The sequence below is a fragment of the Macrobrachium nipponense genome, chromosome 6 (genome assembly GCF_015104395.2).
Source record: "Macrobrachium nipponense isolate FS-2020 chromosome 6, ASM1510439v2, whole genome shotgun sequence".
NCBI lineage: Eukaryota > Metazoa > Arthropoda > Malacostraca > Decapoda > Palaemonidae > Macrobrachium > Macrobrachium nipponense.
This window is the reverse complement of record NC_061108.1, coordinates 126981460-127000561: the sequence shown is the minus strand read 5'-3', so window position 1 is coordinate 127000561 and position 19102 is coordinate 126981460. Positions and strand designations below refer to the sequence as shown.

The following is a 19102-nucleotide window of genomic DNA, read 5'->3' as shown; positions in this document are numbered from 1 at the left end:
CAGGTGCCTGACACTTCTCTCGACCCGAGAGTAGCTCCCCAACCTTTGTCCGAAGCGTCTGCATACAACACTAGGTTGGGGTTCCGAACCTGCAAGGAAAGGCCTTCCTTGAACAATAGAGGGTCTAGCCACCAACGTAGATCCTCCACTATACCCTCGTCTCCAAACAACTTTCGTAAATTATGTAAATAAAAACAATTGCAATAAAGTAATCGACATGTTGCCTCATTCTCCTATTTCGGAATGTTGTGGACACTTCAGCCGTGGAACTGCATGTATGCACATTTTAATAAGAAAATTCTAGTTTTAGTTGTAAAGGCAGTTATATTCTCAGATAAAAAATGTTTTAAGAACTGGCCACATTGTACCAGGGTACATTTGTGTTATGATACAATATCAATTTTAAGAATGGCTTTTGACATTAAGATGTAAACATTAAAATATTGAATCCTATTAAGAATCATCTTCGTCATATCAACAGAAAGCAGTCATATTTACCTATAAAAATTGTTTAGGGGGACTTAAAATGCATTTAACCAAAACCTAGATTTCTGACAGGCACGTAGAGCAAGAGTAAAAATTCTTTTATAATCCCATTACTGAATATCAAAACTATTATGATCACTAGAGGCTAAATAACACCCATATACTGGATACAAAACCTATGTTACACCCAGAATACCAGATTTATCCTTATTTGAAAGAAATTACAACTATACTTATTAATGATTATAGCTTCAACATCTCCATTCTTCCCATAAACATAAAACCATAGTTATCTGCAGCACTGCAGAAACCAAACACCCTTGACTTCTACAGTAGTATATCATAATTTATTACCAAAACCAAAACTATCAAAAGGAGTAAGATATTTCTGCCAATTTATCAAATGCGCCTAGGCACACCACAATGAAACCAGATTTAACATCATAATAAAGGGATTTTGACAAAGGAAAAATCTATTTCTGGGCAAGGGCCAGTGAAATATCCTTTAGTTCATATTTCTAAAGTAAAAATGCTAACATTACCAGAGAAAAAACCAAAATGGAATGTCAGAATATTCTGACTCGCTCACCCAAATAAAAAGAGGGTGTCGGTATGGTTTCTGGGGCGAGTAAAACCACTACCACGGGCCTCTTGTCATTTAGATCTCTCCTTCACAAAATCCTCCTGCTAGAGAGAGCTGATGCACAGCCCGCATCAGCGACTACTACTACCCGCGCTCCCACGCCAACAAGAGCGCCTCTAGCGGCCATCCTTGAATGTTATAGACCAAGCTTGTGCCGAAGGGTGGGAATAATAAGGGGGGGGATTTCACTGGGCGACACGGGCCCTTGCCCAGAAATAGATTTTTCCTTCGTCAAAATCCCTTTTCTGGGCTCAGCCCGTGTCGCTGAGATCCTACCACCAGGTTCTACCCTTTTGAACCTTAGCTGCCAAGGCTATATCATGATGTTTCCTTTTTTTTTTTTTGCTAGGAATACTCATTGTCTAGTTTAAGTTATCGTAAGTTAGCATAAGCCTAAATTTTTGGATTTCTGTTTTTAATCTTAAGGCTAACCTAATTAATGTAAGTTATGTTAAGTGTTTATACGATAACTTTTGTATTGATTACTCTAGATTATACTCATTTTATGTAATTCGTCTTTTCTTTTTACCTTATAGTAATTGAGCCTTACCAAGCTTGTGGCCATTTCTCTGGTACTATTTCACGAGTACCAGAGAAATGGCCACAAGCTTGGTAAGGCTCAATTACTATAAGGTAAAAAGAAAAAACGAAATACATAAAATGAGTATAATCTAGAGTAATCAATACAAAAGTTATCGTATAAACACTTAACATAACTTACATTAATTAGATTAGCCTTAAGATTAAAAACAGAAATCCAAAAATTTAGGCTTATGCTAACTTACGATAACTTAAACTAGACAATGAGTATTCCTAGCAAAAAAAAAAAAAAAAGGAAACATCACGATATAGCCTTGGCAGCTAAGGTTCAAAAGGGTAGAACCTGGTGGTAGGATCTCAGGAAAGGTGTTAATGAGGCAGGTAGAAAGGAGATCTGAATCTACGACTAAACTACTTAGACAGTGTCAGGGGAAACTGTGTTTCTCGCTGCCACTGCTGGAAATTTAAGAGATTCTAAGGATTTCAGGTAGTGGCGTCTGAATACTGTCGGCGACTTCCAGCCTGTATACTTTTTTAAATCATCGAAATTCATATATTGGAAATAATTAATTGAGGTGGCTACTGCTCTAATGTCATGGACTTTGGGAAACGAATCTGGGTTTGCTTGTTTAATAAAGTATAAGATTTGTTGTCTAATTCCTTTTAAGGAAATAGTGCCACCTTTTTCCCACATGAATAAGGGACCTGAGGATCTATTAGATGTCCTTGAGAGATAGGCTCGTAAGGTCATTACTGGACATAGAGTAGGATCCTGATGAAGAGGAGGTATCTTCCAGGGGGTCCACCTCATTAAAGGATCCTCATTTTTGGCCAAAAATTTCCGATCTGGTGAGAGGAGTACTTCTTCTGAAGGGAGAAATTCGATGTGGCCTGAGTCTCTAGAAAGAGCCGACAGTTTAGATATTCTGGCTCCTGAAGCCAGACTTAGAAGGAATAATGTTTTCCTTAGGAGGGGTATGTAATTATACATGATTCGTTGTCAGTATCTGAAGCCAGTCTGAGAACATCATTTAAGAACCATGAAACCGAGCTAGGCCTCTCAGCTGGCCTGAGCCTAGCACAAGCTTTAGGAATAGACAAGAAATAAGAATCTGTCAAGTCTATTTTGAAACCAAGTTGGAAAATTTTTCTTAAAGCTGACTTATTGGTAGTAATAGTACTGGCTGCTAAACCTTTTTCAAATAAGTATCTGAAGAAGGAGATAGCCAGGTTAGTAGTCATGGTTCAAGATTCTGTTTCCTTCAGGAAATTTGCTAGCTTTTTAAAGCTGCGTCATACTGAAGCAAAGTTGATTCTCTTTTAACCGATTCTAAGTCCATAAAGCTAGGGTTTTGAGAATTCCTGAGGAAGCGAACACAGTCCTCGTTTGTACTGGCTGAGACAGTTTGGGGTTGGGAATCCGTTGAGGTCGGAGACCCAATTCCAGAAGCAACGGAAACCAGTTGCTCTTGGGCCAGTCTGGGGCTACCAGAGCGACTTGTCCTTTGAAAGTCCCGAGTTTGTTCAGAACTTTCAACAGGAGATTCACTGGAGGAAAGATGTATACTTTCTCCCACTGGTTCCAGTCTATGGCCATGGCGTCTGTGGCATAAGCCAGAGGGTCCAGGTTGGGAGCCACATAGCACGGGAGCTTGTGGTTCGATTGTGATGCGAAAAGATCCACCTGGAGGCCTGGGACCTTTTGGCATATCCACTGGAAAGAGCGCCTGTCCAGAGACCACTCCGATTCTAGAGGAACTGAACGAGACAGGGCGTCTGCTATCACGTTTCTTACTCCCGCCAGGTGAGTGGAGGATAGATGCCATTTGTACTTCGCTGCTAGTGAGAAAATGGCTATCATGACATGGTTCACATGACTTGATTTGGATCCTCCCCTGTTGATGCAGTGTACTACTACTGCGCTGTCCAATACCAGCTTGATGTGAGTTTTATTGGATGGTAGAAGCCTCTTCAAAGTGAGTAACACTGCCATGGCTTCTAATACATTTATGTGAAGCTGGCAGAACTGAGGTGACCAAGTTCCTTGTACTTTCTTGAATTGAGAATATCCTCCCCACCCGCTTAGAGAAGCGTCCATGTGGATGACCAACGCCGGAGGGGGGAATTGAAGAGGAATCGATTTGGATAGGTTCTTGACTTCCGCCCAGGGGCGGAGTCATTTGCGGAGAATCGGCGGAATGGCTGACAACTTGTCTCGAGACTTGTAGTTTGCTCTCGAGCGCCAGACTCTGTTTATATCTTTCAACTTTGCCTTCAGTAGGACATCTGTGACTGAGGCAAACTGGAGAGAACCTAGGATCCTTTCCTGGTTTCTCCTTGATGCCTGCTTGCATTTGAGGAACTGTTTTGTTGCTTATGCTATTTCCTTCCTTTTGGGCGGCAGAATTGACAGAGTATGGGAGTTTAAGTCCCATTGAATGCCGAGCCACTGAAAGCGGGAGTCCGGTATTAGTCTGGACTTGGTCTTGTTTATTTGGAACCCCAGATGTTCCAGAAACTGTATTACTTTGACCGTAGCTTTGTGGCATTCTTCGACGGATGTTGCCCAAATAAGGGATTTTGACGTAGGAAAAATCTATTTCTGGGCGAGGAAGCCGTGTCGCCCAGTGAAATATGTCTGCTTTAGCACTATTTCTAGTAAAATATTGCTATAATACCAGAGAACTGCTAAATTGGACATGTCAGAAGCCTCTGACTCGCTCACCTACTACCATTATCACCTGAGATCTTAGTTGTTGAACTACTGACTCCACCATCTTCGTGAATACCCTGGGGGCCACGCTGAGCCCGAAGGGCATCACTTTGAAGGAGAATGCCTGGTTTCCTAGTCTGAAGCCTAGGTACGGGCGGAAGTCTTGCTACTGGGATATGATAGTATGTGTCTGTAAGATCGATAGAGGTGGTGACGGCCCCACGGGGAAGTAAGGTCCGCACCTGCAAGATAGTCAGCATTTTGAACTTGTCACAACAAATGAATAAGTTTAGACGGGACAAGTCTAAGATTATTCTTCGTTTGGTTGAGCCTTTCTTTGGCACACTGAACAAGCAACCTTGAAACTTTAAATGCTTGACTCTTGATACTACCCCTTTCTGAAGTAGTTCTTCGGCGTACTCCGTCAGTTCCGATGTTGGTCTCTGAAGGAAGGTCCTGGATGGAGGGAGACCTTCGATCCAGCTCCATCCCAGTCCCTTGAACACAATATTTTGTGCCCAGTTGCTGAACCCCCACCTGTGGCGATAGAGGTACAGTCTCCCTCCTACCCGAGGGTTCTCACTGACTTGGGGCAGGTCGTGACCCACGTCCTCCCCTGAAGTGCTTGCCTCTGCTAGGGGTTCTTCCGCCTCTTTGACGAAATGAACCCCTAGCTCTGCTGCCCCTCCCAAATCTACTGAAGGGTTGGAATGTTTGCCCTTCAAAGACCGGGTTAAAGGCCGGCGAAACTGCAAACAACTGGTATCAACTAACAATTATTAGTACCTTAATTGTCCACTTCATAAACTGATCATATTTCAGCACTTGAAACTTTACACTGTATACTACTGAATTTAAACCAGTTTCTTAAATAGTCTGGCTTCTTACATTGGATTTTTTTTACCTTAATCCTTTCTATAAGGTATCTATATATAACAGGTATATTAAAGTGTCCTTCTGTCCTCAAGTTACTATTTTTTTTTTATTTCAAGAAAAGGGTATTCAGATCAAGTCCAGTAGTTTTTCTACTCTTCTGCAGTAATAAATTTCAAAATTGGGTTAAAAATAAAATAACCAAAGAAACACATGCTTACTTTCTTATTAAAATGCACCAGAAAAAACAAGACTAATAATGATGGATAAGAGAAAAACCTTGTAACACAGCCCCAAATTGTGAATCTTTGACTGTCTACACCCTAAAACACATTACCGCAAATATTTTACCACATATAATTGCGAAAAAACATAAGCTACCAAACCTAATTAAAACCTTCTAATACTAGAAACAATTGAACAGTATGTCAAGCAAATGGCATTTGCATAGTGTTTTAAAATGCAACTCTATACGTAATGTATTTTACAACATACATTATATTACCTGTGAAACTAAATTTTGCAAATACCTAGTTATTATTTAACATTTATAGCCTATTATAAAATAACAATTCACATGTGTCGCCTACTAACTAATGATACAACTTCACAATGTAAATGTTGAAACCAAATAAGTTTGTGTTGCATAATGAAACTGCTAATTCCTGGCTCTTTACTTTGTTTGGTGCAAACCTGGCAACTTATGAAATTTTCTCATTTCTTTTCCACAAATATATATTTTATTTTTCAGAAATAAGCAAATGCAATGATAGCTTTAGTTTTTTGTGCATGATCATAAACTTTTATTAACCCACACAGTCTTGGTTCCATAATCAAAATATGTAATATCAAATAACAAACAAGCCATGTCTCACACAAATATCTTCAAGACAAAACCATTTAAGCCTGCCTTTCTGACTGTCTAACAAGCATAATAATTTCAAGGGTTTATGCATAAATTCTAATGGCATACTGACCAAATCACTGTCGGCACCGATGTTCACAAACCAAAATTTTCATACACATCCATTAATCACACTCTGCTTATTTCATTTTGTCTGTGACAGATGGAGCCATGACAGCACCATGGCCAAATCCAAAATACAAAGAGATTGTTTCACCTACAAGTCAGGCAATAGCAAGACACTGACGACAACAAATTATTGGTGAGTATCACAGACCCCAAAACCAGGCATTAAGTTGACTGCTCGTGGAGGGAAAAGCCAGGATAAGGATAATCTTTAAGAAATTGCCCTCTAGGGGTACACTTCCACCAAAGATAAGGAGGTGTAGATGTTTCAGGAGCCCATCAAAGAGACAACTCCTCAGATGTCGCCCAAAGTTATGGCTGTGCAGACTATGAATAATTTCTGTAGCAGCCACAGTGGAACAAAGTGAATCATCCTTGTATATGATCTTTGATGATTTTAGACACCTGATACACGTGTGACCATCAGGAACAGACAACAATTTTCTACACCACATTAACTCGAGTGAAGAGCAGATCAAACACCACAAATGGGATTTAATTGAAGACATCAGTTTACAAATATGTACACAGAGAGCTGAACTTGAGCAGTGGTAAAGAGCAGAAGGTGGCTCAAAGAAAGTGACTGAAAACACCCTTGCCATAGTGGGTAGGCAGGAGTGGCAATGCCTCAACTACTAAAGGAAACAGGAGCTGTAATTTAATAGTGGCCAAAAAGTAAGGCAGAGCCATCTTTTGAAAATGTGAATTGATCCACAAACAGGTTCCTGTAATGATGATCCTAGGAGTCACCAGCAATAATCTTGGACGAATGCCTCTAGAATGTACTCTCTCCCGCAAAGAGATGCCACTACTCAAGAGATCAGAAAAATGACACTACTAAAGAGATCAGAGAGATGCCACTGCTTATATGATCAATGTTGGCACTCCTCTCAAATCAATTCCTGGTAACACATCTGACCTGGGCATATGCAACTATAGAAATATGGATCACAGCAAAAGGAAGTCTGTAACAAAGGCACTGATGCACACTTACTTAAACTAAGAATAACAACAGCCAAAACAAACACTTATGCTAAACACCAAAAGCTCTATGACTTCACAAGTGCACTGGTTCACAACATAACACTGACTTTAAGACACTTTTAGTGAACTTCCCTTTTCCATGCAAATGTTTATTTGATTTGTAATTTGTCTCTGTTGTTCATACTTCAACTTTTTTTTTTTTTTTTTTTTTTCTTACACATGCACAATTTCCACTGTGAAACAATAATGATGATGGTACAAAAGTCAACATTCACCCATACAGAACAAGTGACAGATGGTTTGTTGTATGGTGTTTTTACTTTGCACACAACCAGTGGTTATTCAGCAATGGGACCAACGGCTTTACGTGACTTCCGAACCACGTCGACAGTGAACTTCTATCACCAGAAATACACTTCTCTAACTCCTCTATGGAATAACCGAGTATCGAACTCTCAGCCTCTGGGGTGGCACGCCAACACCATACCAATCACGCCACTGAGGTGCTCAAGTAAGATATGGTATAAAAAATAAAATTTAAAAAACCAGTGCAAACCTGGACCTTTACTAATTTCAGTCTTGTGAGGGTTTAGATTTCGTTAATAACTAACAGGTGGCAAAAAACATCCTAATCACAGCAGGGGTGCATGAAACAAGAGTCCCAGATTGCTTGAAAAACCACCAACATATGTACATTATAGTATACATATAACAAAATGAATGGGCACTATATCGTATGAAAAACACACGACTGCAAAAATTTGGGTCTAAACGGCATTTTGTGTGCAGATGGCTTATCATGTATACCAACACTAGCTTCCTAGTTTGCATGTCAAAGCTTTAACTACCAAACCAAAACCAACTTGACACCATCTGTTATCTATTCACTTTGTAGCTGCACAACACTGGAACCTCCATAATGTTTCACGTCACAGACAGAAAATTCTCATAGTGGTTAGTCAACTGTGGTGGATGGCCACCAGAAAAGGGAGTAACATGCATTAGCAATCTCATCGCAAAACAGCCATGCTGAACATTAGCTAAGTGACCTTCCATAGACAATGTTCTTTCCATTACACATCATTACTGTTACCACTATTACTAAGCAAAATAATACTCTACCATACCATCTGTTTTAAGTGTTATACAGGTATAGATAAGTACAGGGGGCACCTTGTATTAAGTACAGTGGCACCTTGAATTCGCGTTCTCCAGATTTGCGGATTTCTCTCTGGACCATACCTACCCATTATTTGCGGGAAATTCGCCTATTTGCGGTATTTTTCTATGAAAAATATCTACAGGTTCCTGTTCTATTTATCAATTTCATCATAAAATGCACTTTTTATGATTAAACTATTAAAAAAAACCAGGTATCAAAATTTTAAGTTTGTTTTTCTTGAGTTTGAACTAACAAAATAGGCCATTTTAAGCGTTTTTATAGGGGCTCCAACTATTCATGTGCGTGTCGAGTACCCATCCACGGCGAATACATGGGGGCCACTGTATTGCCTATAAGGCAGACCTCGGTTAACAGCAGGAGGGGCTCCATTGCTAGCTGAGCGACAATAACCGAAAATCTTCAATGAATGGGACATAACAATAATTATGGTAATGAATAGCGCTTACAATGCTGTAAGTGTCGATAAACCATTTATTGTCGCTGTTAACTGGTTATTGGGGCAAATAAAGTGCTTACTAACACCAATAAACTGCTTACTGATGCCGATAAACTTTACCAACGGCGAAAATCACTTTTCAGCGCCAAAAATCTGGTTAACGCCGTCGCTGGCCAAGCACTGTAATATCGAAATGCTGTTAGCTAATGACCTTAAGTTACTTAAGATAATAGCTGGCCCCGTAAAAATCAATATTTTTGGTTAAGTCGTCAAGTTGAGAGATTTTTTATAGCTGGTTGTCAAGTTGACAATCTTTCACAACCAGTTGACATTGACAAACCCAGGAGAACTTATTGGTGACACCTACACAAAAACTCACCAAACCTTTTTTTAAAAAAAGTCAACACTTCACAATAAACACCAGAATTTCACAACTGTACATAAACGGCTAAAGGTGGGAAATTAATATTGCTTCTTCTTATGAAAAATCATAATTGTTAGCCTAAGGACATGATGAACATACCCATCCACATTATCTGAATCAAACCTTTCTAAGAACAATTGTACCTGGATCCTCCTCAAAAGGTTTTCTTATCAATTAGTTTTTAACTGGAAATTCATAAAAATTCTTGTAAGCAATTTTGAATAAGGTAAACAGTCCAATCATCATAAAGTTAGATAAATAGAATAATAAAATGGGGGGTGGGGGGTCCAGGTAACATCTGTCTCTCTCTCCCACCCAACCCCTGGCCAGGTCAGCAGGGCACAGCACTTCGTCAGATTAGGATAGCAAGGTCTAGTTAGGTAAAGGCAGAAGTTCCTAGGAAAGATTGGGTTACAGTGGTTTTATTAGGTCCTGGCTGGACCATGTGTCCCAATGAAAACAGCCCCGGTTTACTACTTGATGTTCAGTGTTGCTTAATGAGTTTGCCCTCTTTCCTGACCTGAACAGGGATGGTTGCCTAAGATGCATTAAAAAGGTAAGGCCAGGTTACGTTACGGCATGGAAACTTAGTCCTGCCAATCTGTCCTTCCACTGCGGTCTGCCAATCTACATTCTTCCACTGCAGTCAAGATTACAGAACATCATGACAAAACTTACAACACTACGACTTCTGGAAGCCCTTCGACATAATTCTGTTACCTGGCACTTCTGTACAATTTCCAGCTCTTGGCTGCCATTTGCACATTCTTTCAGCCAGGCCAAGATTGCAAAATAGCATGTAGTCTATAAATCGTTAACATTAGCATTGTAACAGTATCGTTCAAAGCTCTATTAAAACATCACCAGTTTTTTTAATCTGATTGCATCTCACTCACACAATACAGTACCAGCTTTTCTTATCTCTTCAACTTTCAAATAACCTATAGTAACTTTCAAATAACCTACAGTATTTCAAAACACATACCCTTTTACTTCCATTACTACTACCTCGTAAAAGAAAAAAATTAAAGAAATTTCTAAATTAAACAATGTGAGATTTAAAAATATATCACCTGAGTATTCCAAACACTTGCTTGTCAAAAATTAATAAAATATTCATCAATTCAACCTGAGGTTTCCTTTGCATTACATACTGTATAAATTTAGTGAATCCTGTACTGTATATTATTCACTCAAAATGAATAAAAAGACAAGATGAAAACAAGTCAATACTTATCCCCTGCAGCAAGAGATTAATTTCCAAATCTTATTAAAACTTTCACTCCTCCATTTGACGTTAACATTATGGGTTGTACCTTTCAAATTACAAGAAGCCATTAATTATTCTTTAGGCAATTATGATGCCAAACCAACTGTCCAATGGAATCTTTGTAATCAAAACATGCTAATGGAAAAGTTTGGAATTAAAACTAAAACAAGTAAACTGTGAATGATTCTCTCATGTTATCCTGTATTATTGCATTACTGTACCAAAACATTCTACTCAAATTAAAGGTTGGCACTTGAACCTGACAACCAATAAGCTATGTTCAATGCAACTCAACAATTTATGTTTGGAGCAAGTCTACAATAACTCACTGCAAACTAAGAGCTACCCAACCCTTATAGTATCCTACTAATGTTTTCATCAAATGACTAAAGAGGAAAGCTTATACAGCAGAAAATGTCTGCCATAATCTTTAAACTGGCGTCATTTCTTGCAATACATGATTAACTGGAGATATTTTTCTTTTCATCCACATAAAAAAAATTACTATATATGTCATTACATAAAATTGTAAGCACAACTTTCCTGTCTTAGCATCCTGTATCAAAAGGACCACATTCAGGAAAGTTGAAAAAAAAAAAAAAAAAAAAAAAAAAAAAAAAAAAAAGGGTAGGTGACTAATGTCTACTAACCACTGTACATGAAGGCATGATAAAATTCTAATGAAAAGTTCAGACACCTATATCCTGCAACTATAAAAAAAAAAAGTTCTAGATACAAGCACTGAAACATTAAAAATAAGGTGCAACAAAGCCAGTGTAAGCAATAACTTATCTAACAGAAGGCTATGCAATATCTGTATTAGGACTAGAGTAGAGTAGAGTATTTGGAAATTCTTAAACAACAATGTAGAAAGGAATACTTACTGATATAGAAGAAATTGATGCTGGTAGGGATACCTGTGGTTGTAGTCTTCTCATTTGCTCATTAGTAAGCCCAGTTAACAATGCCTGCATGTTAGGCGTCCCAGAGTAAACTGACGCTGCCGCAACGGCTGCAGCTTGTCCATTAACTAAATTAGCCCACTGTGAGTAGATGCTATTAAGATTATTTATACTGTGTAAAGAATTTGTCAGGGATGCTATACTATTAGAATTGGCTACTGAAGCAGACACAGAGGCTGCACTGGGTATATGGCTGGAGGTGGTAGTTACTGGCACAGGAGGTTTACTCGCAATAGGGGTTAAGGTGGTGGCTGAAGAGGAGAGCTGAGTTTGCTGCATTCCGCCACTGCTATTCGAACCCCCTGGAGGTCTCTGAGTCCACACCCCACCAGGCTTTGTGCCGTGACTGACCACTCTCATGGGTTCAGCCGTTTTCTGAGGCCACCAATCCTCAAACTTGGTATCCTTAGGAAAATACTGCTGCACATCCTCTAAACTAACCACTGCACAAGTTTCACTAGCAAACAACTCATTTCTGATTCCCTGAACTTTACAACAAAACTTAAGGTATGCAAGCTCCCAATTATCTATTTTTTCTGCTTTTAACTTCAGCGTATCCGTTTCACCCTCAAAATAAAATAAAGGAACATACTTTTTATTATTTTTCACTGTATACGGCACAACACTCTCACCATTTATTCTAACAAACCCACAAAATTCACTTTGCTCAGGAGATTTTTGCACCAATTTTTTAAAGCATGTATCTAGGAACCTGTAAAAGCACCGTGCATCCTGAAGTCTCACCACTAGATCTTTGGTCGTAAAGACATCCCGTCCAAACTGAAACTCACAGTGTTTCATATTAATTTCATTCAATAACTTAGCCTCTCCCTCTGTTATAAAATAACTTCTTACATGGATGCAGGTGGTAATTTCATGAGGGAGGTAGCTTAGGTACTTATTTAATAACTTATTTTCAACCATACGCACAGCACAATATTTATCCTCACGCCTAAACAGGTAAGGGATATGAGCATTGTGGATGGTAGACCACCCAAATCTCCCTCTTAAACTTTCCTCATCAATGGTTCCCTTCTTTTTCTCCTCAACTTTCTTAGGGATCACAGAATCCTCCGACGAGGAATTTTTACTTTTCTCACGGTTGAAGTAATACGTGATCATCTGCTGACCACCAGCTCGCTGTAATGCCTGCAAAGCAGAGATATTTCATGGTTAATAAGGTTTCACTAGTGAAAAAAATCAGTTAAAAAGTCGAATTTGCTGGGATGGACGAGTGACTCAAACTTGTACTTACAGAACATATGTACTATAACTTACAATGTAATTTCAATTGCAAACTCAAAATCCTTGGTAATATACTATAAATTTCCATTCTATTTAATAAAAACCTTTATGTTTTCATATAAGGTAAATATATTATATGCAGAAATATCCTTGTATAAAAGTTAAAGGGAAGCTATACAGTATACTTAAAAAAGCCAAACTATAAAAAAAAAAAACAAAAAAAAAAAAAAAAAAAAAAAAAAATAGGGTAAAGGGAAACAAAAATATGAGATATTCACAAAAAAATATTGTGTATATCTAGGCAATGGTTGCAGTTAGAAAACCTGAAGAAATGGCACTTGGCCTATTAGGTAGGCCCACAAAATCTTTAATAACCGCAGAAGATTAGTTTACAGTTTTATTTGTTTGTATGAGTTTTACATCGCATGGAACCACTGGTTGCTCAGCAATGGGACCAACGGCTTTATGTGACTTCCAAACCACGTTGAGAGTAAACTTATATCACCAGAAATACCCATCTCTGATCTCTGACCCCTCAATGATATGCCTGAGAATCGAATTCGCAGCCACCTAGGTGGCAAGCAAAGACCGTACCAACTATGTTACTGAGGTGCTTGGTTTACAGTTTTAGAAGAAAAGTCAACGAGGCCTTTAGTACTATCAGACAATAGGGCATTGTGGCACCTCATATCAGGCATCATAGTGGTACTGTGGTACCCTCATCCGTGAAACGAATGTAGAATAGAGTAATATAAAATTTAGACCAGAGGCCATATGCAAGGACTAATGAGGTCGTTCAGCATTGAAAGGGAAACTGACAGCACAGTTTTAAATATGTAACAGGAGAAAAACCTCACACAGATGCACTATAAAACAACTGATAGAGGGGATGGAAAGTCAGATGGAATAAAGAGAATATGAATGGAGGTAAAAAAAAAAAAAAAAAAAAAAAAAAAAAAAAAAAAAAAAAAAAAAAAAAAAAAAAAAAAAAAAAAAAAAAAAAAAAAAAAGTAAATAAAAAAAAAATTAAAAAGCAAAAGAGGTTGCAGCTATGTGCCAAAGGGATGCTGCAAAGACCTTTACGTAATGCCTACATTACACCATGTGAGGTGCACTGATGGCACTAGGTACCATACTTTGCAAATTCTGCACTCATAACATAACATTTCTTCCCACTTTTAAAGGTTTCTTCCATTATCTTGGGCACCTTACAAACTTCCAGTGTTGCAAGTTGTATGCCTGTATAGTACTTCAAGTTTTTGCTATTCTACAACTGTGATGCTTCATTTATCAGGAGTATTCTAGCTTTCTTTTTCCACTTTATCCAGGACATTGCTGCTATTTCTTGATATCGGCTCAATACTGAGTAACGAATGTCACATACATATGCAGTTTGCTTTACATGTTAAGTATATTAAGATCTAGTATTTACTACTTTAATGCAAATTAGTTCAAATGCACATTACGTATTTCAACTGCATTCTTCCTTTCCTTGTTCTACGTACGTTCAGACATTCTGGTCCCTTGGGAGCTTGCTGTACAAGTTCAAGCTTTTTTATCTGTTCCGTGAGATTGTGTAATTAGACTAAAACAAATATAATTAAATTACAGTGGCAGTAGTTCCGAAATACTGCCTCCTTATGCATCAATTAAATGGCAATGCTATCTTGCTTGTGCTGGAAATGTAGAAGACATTCGGTATACGGGAGTATATTCAACACCAGAATTGTGGAGATAGCTCCATTTAGAGTTAGCTTCCTTACGATAGCGACATATGCTAGCGCCACAACCAGTTACATCACGAACCAAACAATCCATATCATGTCATGCCACAGCCCCACAAACATAAAGGAATTCCTGGTATTAATTAGCGGAAAGGCTTCCCATATAAACAGTAAATAACTGCAGAAGTAATATATGCACAACGATCATTGTTCAGCATCTGCTACAGTATTTTTAACTCTTATCCTACATCTATGGTACTACTAGACTTTTAGGTGAATTGAATTAAATTTTACCTAGCCATACAACACAACACATTTCAATACCTGTTGGGAAGCTTGATTCTGCTGAGCGATTTGCGCTGCCTGAGAAATCATCTTTTGGCGGTTTTTCTCCGCCATTTCCAATGCCAGCTGGTTGATCTCGCCATCGTCCACCCGCTCCTGCTTGATCTTTGGAGCAGCTGAAACACAAAAGCCAAAATTACACACAAACACACATACACAAAAGGAAATCAATGGTACTACTTATTGACTTTCAGTCAAGTCAAAAAAATTTCTTTATTACAAGGTAATACTTAATAAGCTAAATAACCAACATTTAAGTAGTACATTACATGTGTATACAGTATTGTAATACATATACAGCAAACTACGCTAACCCCTGGCACATCTGGCTGGCCTTGAGTATTATTTTATTATACTGCCTAACAAATTTTGATTATCAACTAATCTACGGACTGGCATCTAAAATTTGGAAAATGACAACAAAGTTTCTATAACTTGATATATATTAATGTAAATTTGTAAAACAAGTTACAAACAAGTATTTTCAGAGTACAGTACTATTTGATGCAATATATTTGTCCCCTACTGACCACTCTCCAATAACAAATATAACCATATGTTTTACAAAGAAAATACACACCCAAATATATATATATAATAGTATATATATATATATATCACAGATGATATCCAATTAAAACTACGTAAACCATTTTCAAGTAAAATGTGTTAAAATATCATGACCATTAAATCTGCTGTTTATTACCCATGTTCAATGCAGTGCACACTACAAAAATATTTATGAGCAACAAAATGTTCAAGGATATTTCAACCTTTCTATTCTTACAAAATAACTTGTTCATTATTTACTAGCACATATATGTGGCCACCAAAACTGCTTCATGGATTACTTCTTAGATAATCATCAAGGGATTAAAAAGAATAGAATATAGCATTTAGGCAGAAGGCCAAGTGCTGGGACCTATAGGTCTTTCAGCGCTGAACCAGAAATTACATTAAAAAGGACTGAAAGGTGTAATGGGAGGAAAACCTCAAGTTGCACTATGAAGCAATTGTTAGAAGGTGGAAAGTAAAATGGGAGAGAGAATATGAACAGGGGTACAGTAAAAGGAATGAAAGGGCTTACAGCTAGGGGCCAAAGGGATACTGCAAAGAACCTTAAGTAATGCCTACAGTGCACCACATGAGGTGCTCTGACGGCACTACCCACTTACGGGAATCAAGGTTAGGGATTAAAGACATATATATCAGCAAACTAAATAACACCTGCAGATTACTTGGGAACTATAACTGTTTGGAAAAAACTTATAATGAGTAAACACAATAAGTATTCTGTATAAAGCTTGTCAAAAACCTTTCTATCAGTTATCAATATCAATCTTGGGGTAAATTCGAATAAGACAAACTACAAACATCTCATTATTCATGCTGCCTTAAGTTTAGTCACACACACACATATATATTTTACATTTTATTCTCAACATATTTTCCATTTTTCCTTTTGGAAAGGGCCCTAGAAGTTTCTAACTGCCAGGAGTGAGGTTGCTAGCCAGCCTCATGCCTTCATCTTATCCTGAACAGATTCTGGTGTCCATTTCCATTGTATGGTAGGTCTGGAGTGGTACATGGCCCAAGGTAACTTAAGCCAAGCACTGCATAAATCAGTGATGGCATCCACTTGCTGACTGGATCTTCCAAAAGCTGGCAGTGGGGTTAAATACACACCACAGAGTTCCCTCCCTCCTAAGGAGGTCAAGAAAGTCACATTTACAATTCTATAATTAAGTGTATACTGTATTTGTGCCCATGACTTCTTGGATTTTTATTGCTAAGCGAACTTCCGTTTATTCATGCCGACCCTAGACTTTTATTGGTTTCACTACCTTGCGAGTGTTAAACACCCTCAAATCAATCTATATGGCCAAAGTCCCTACAGCAGAGAACTCAAACGTGTACAAAAATGTACTGGAATTAAATTGAGACATAGCTAAAGGGCTTGATTCAACTGTTACAGATAATATGTTCCATCCACATTGCTTTGCATTTTTCTCAATTATTGTACTTTTCCTCCAAACAACTACAGTACCAGTGATTCTACCTTAATATTTTTTCCACTGGGTATAAAACGCCAAAAAAATTTGTCACTAATAAATTCAAGACAGTTTAAAGGGGTGAGGGGTACAGGGCCAGACAGGACTTGGCACATAAGGGCACGTTAGGTTAGGTTCAACATTGTCCATGTATGAAGTACTGAAATAATTTTCTGGCAACATCAAGAAGGATACTGTCCAAAGGATTAAATTAGGAAGCATCCATAAAATTACCTCAAACACCCTTTCCCGCTTCTTCCAAGGGGTTTCCACACGTGCACCATACTAAGTTTTTAAGCTTAAATATTCTGATACTTTATTTCAGTTATGGAACACTGGGCCTAGTTCCTATTTTATTTTTTGGTATTTCTACAGAAGCAGTCCGCACAGACTGCAAGGAACGTAACCGTGGATACGACATCCACTAGGGATTGGGGCGTCCAATGTATTTCGCCGTGTTTAGTACCGACCCCTGGGGGGTTAATTACAATAGTCTGAATAAATTACTTAAAATTCTTGTTCAGTAGGTAAAACAGCATAGAAAAACCGCAACTACCATAGTCTAGGCCGCCACGGATAAGTACCCTAGATCTATGTTTTTTTTTTTTTTCTTACACGAACCTTAATTTCCCACTGGTACGGTCGACCCATAATGGATGAATTCCTTGGTTATGGCTGATATTAAGTATAAATACTAGTTTTCTCCTCTCAATAGTTAACAATCAAGCAGCAGACACATGAAAATAATGTTTTCAGTGCAAAAAGAAATAGTAAGCATATTCCTTTTTAAAACAAAGCCAAGTATCTAACTAAGCCTAATGGAGGCCTAAGTATAAACAAACAATAACTCATGTTCTTTATTCAATAAAGGAAACATCCCTGATTAAATGCTATTATATAAATTTCTCTCAAATGCAAAGGCTGACGATAATAATGGATTTAGGCAGTACTACTACGACATTTCTACCAAATATGTAGTACCTAGTACCTATACAGGGGCCTAGCCCGAGTGTGTAAGACCTTAAGAGTAACAGATATCTGGTTCATAAGCTAAATACCTTACAAGTAGCCGAATTCTGGTTCATAGGTATACTAAATACTTTTAACTCTAACCCTACGTGAATATAAAAATGTTGGCGTACAGGTTACAGTCCCGCGTTGATGAATATTCAAGAATACCGGTATATACGTTAAGGTAGGTTACCCTCGCCGAACCCGAATGGATAAAAAAAAACCGGGGGGCAATAAAATAAAACAAAGTTAATTCAAGTTAAATTTTGTCCTAAGAAACTGTTAATAAAAGTAAAAAAGAAACTATCTTATGGTGAGGAGAAACTCGCATCCAAGTGAAAACTCGGATGCAACGATGAAGTCCCATTGACAGCCCAGCTGATCGCTGCCGCCACGCTTGCCAACTCTCCCGAACCGCTCCATTGACCGGATCGACTCATCGACCGAATGATAACCGGTCGAAATGACTCTCGAAGCTTTGTTATAGAAAATACTATTGCATTCGACCGAACGCCTGTGCTGTCGAAATGCTTTTATTCCAAAATGCCGGTAGAGTAGTGCCCCACCCACATCGTTAAAACACACCCCCCTGCCACCGCCCGCCCGCCTGGAGGTTGGCAGCCATGCTACCGCTCCCCCTCCTCCCCCCAGCCGTCGAGATCGACAGGCTTATGAAGTCGAATAATTTAAAAATTTCGAAAGCCGAATTTCGGCGTCGACGTCGCCATCGAGCCCATACGGATAGACAGATGAAGCAGGTAAGAAGGAAGGCGATTGGTAAGCACGTGGTTTTTATGGGCAACACAAATATGGCGGGAGCAGAATGTAAACACAATTGTTGTTTTCTCGCCCCTGCCATATTTCGTGGGCTATTACAGGCGTGCGGGACTCACCTGTATTAGCAGTGGGCTTCTCGGTCATTTTGGGAGGAATCTCTTGCACCAGCTGCATCAAAAAGAACGGGAGAGTAAATCCAAAATGGCCGCGACACTTTATCGTAATAATTCACATATTTAGAGCCGGTCAAACGAACGCTCTCTCTCATTCACGTACAAGAAACAACTGAGGAGAGATCGGCGGCAACAACAGTGTACTAGCCTCGCGCGGGCCGGTAAGCGGGACGCCATGATGTTAAAGGGGCCGAGACTCGCCTCTCTAACTTCCCTCAGACCGTCTTTCTTC

At 38.7% G+C, this 19102-nt stretch overlaps 1 protein-coding gene across 3 annotated transcripts in view; it reads right to left on the bottom strand.

Annotated features, from left to right (window-relative positions):
• LOC135216158 (uncharacterized) overlaps positions 1–19003 on the bottom strand; it is a 111994-nt gene extending 92991 nt beyond the window's left edge. Inside the window, exons 1-3 of one of the 3 annotated variants that reach the window (XM_064251271.1) lie at positions 18814–19003; positions 14838–14974; positions 11467–12693 (exon numbers count right to left, since the gene is read on the bottom strand). In XM_064251271.1, coding sequence (XP_064107341.1) covers positions 11467–12693; positions 14838–14974; positions 18814–18871 — 1422 coding nt within the window. In that variant the 5' untranslated portion in view covers positions 18872–19003. The remainder of the gene's footprint in view (positions 1–11466; positions 12694–14837; positions 14975–18813) is intronic. The other 2 variants (XM_064251269.1, XM_064251270.1) reach the window with 2 other exon arrangements.
• Positions 19004–19102: the final 99 nt, after the last annotated feature.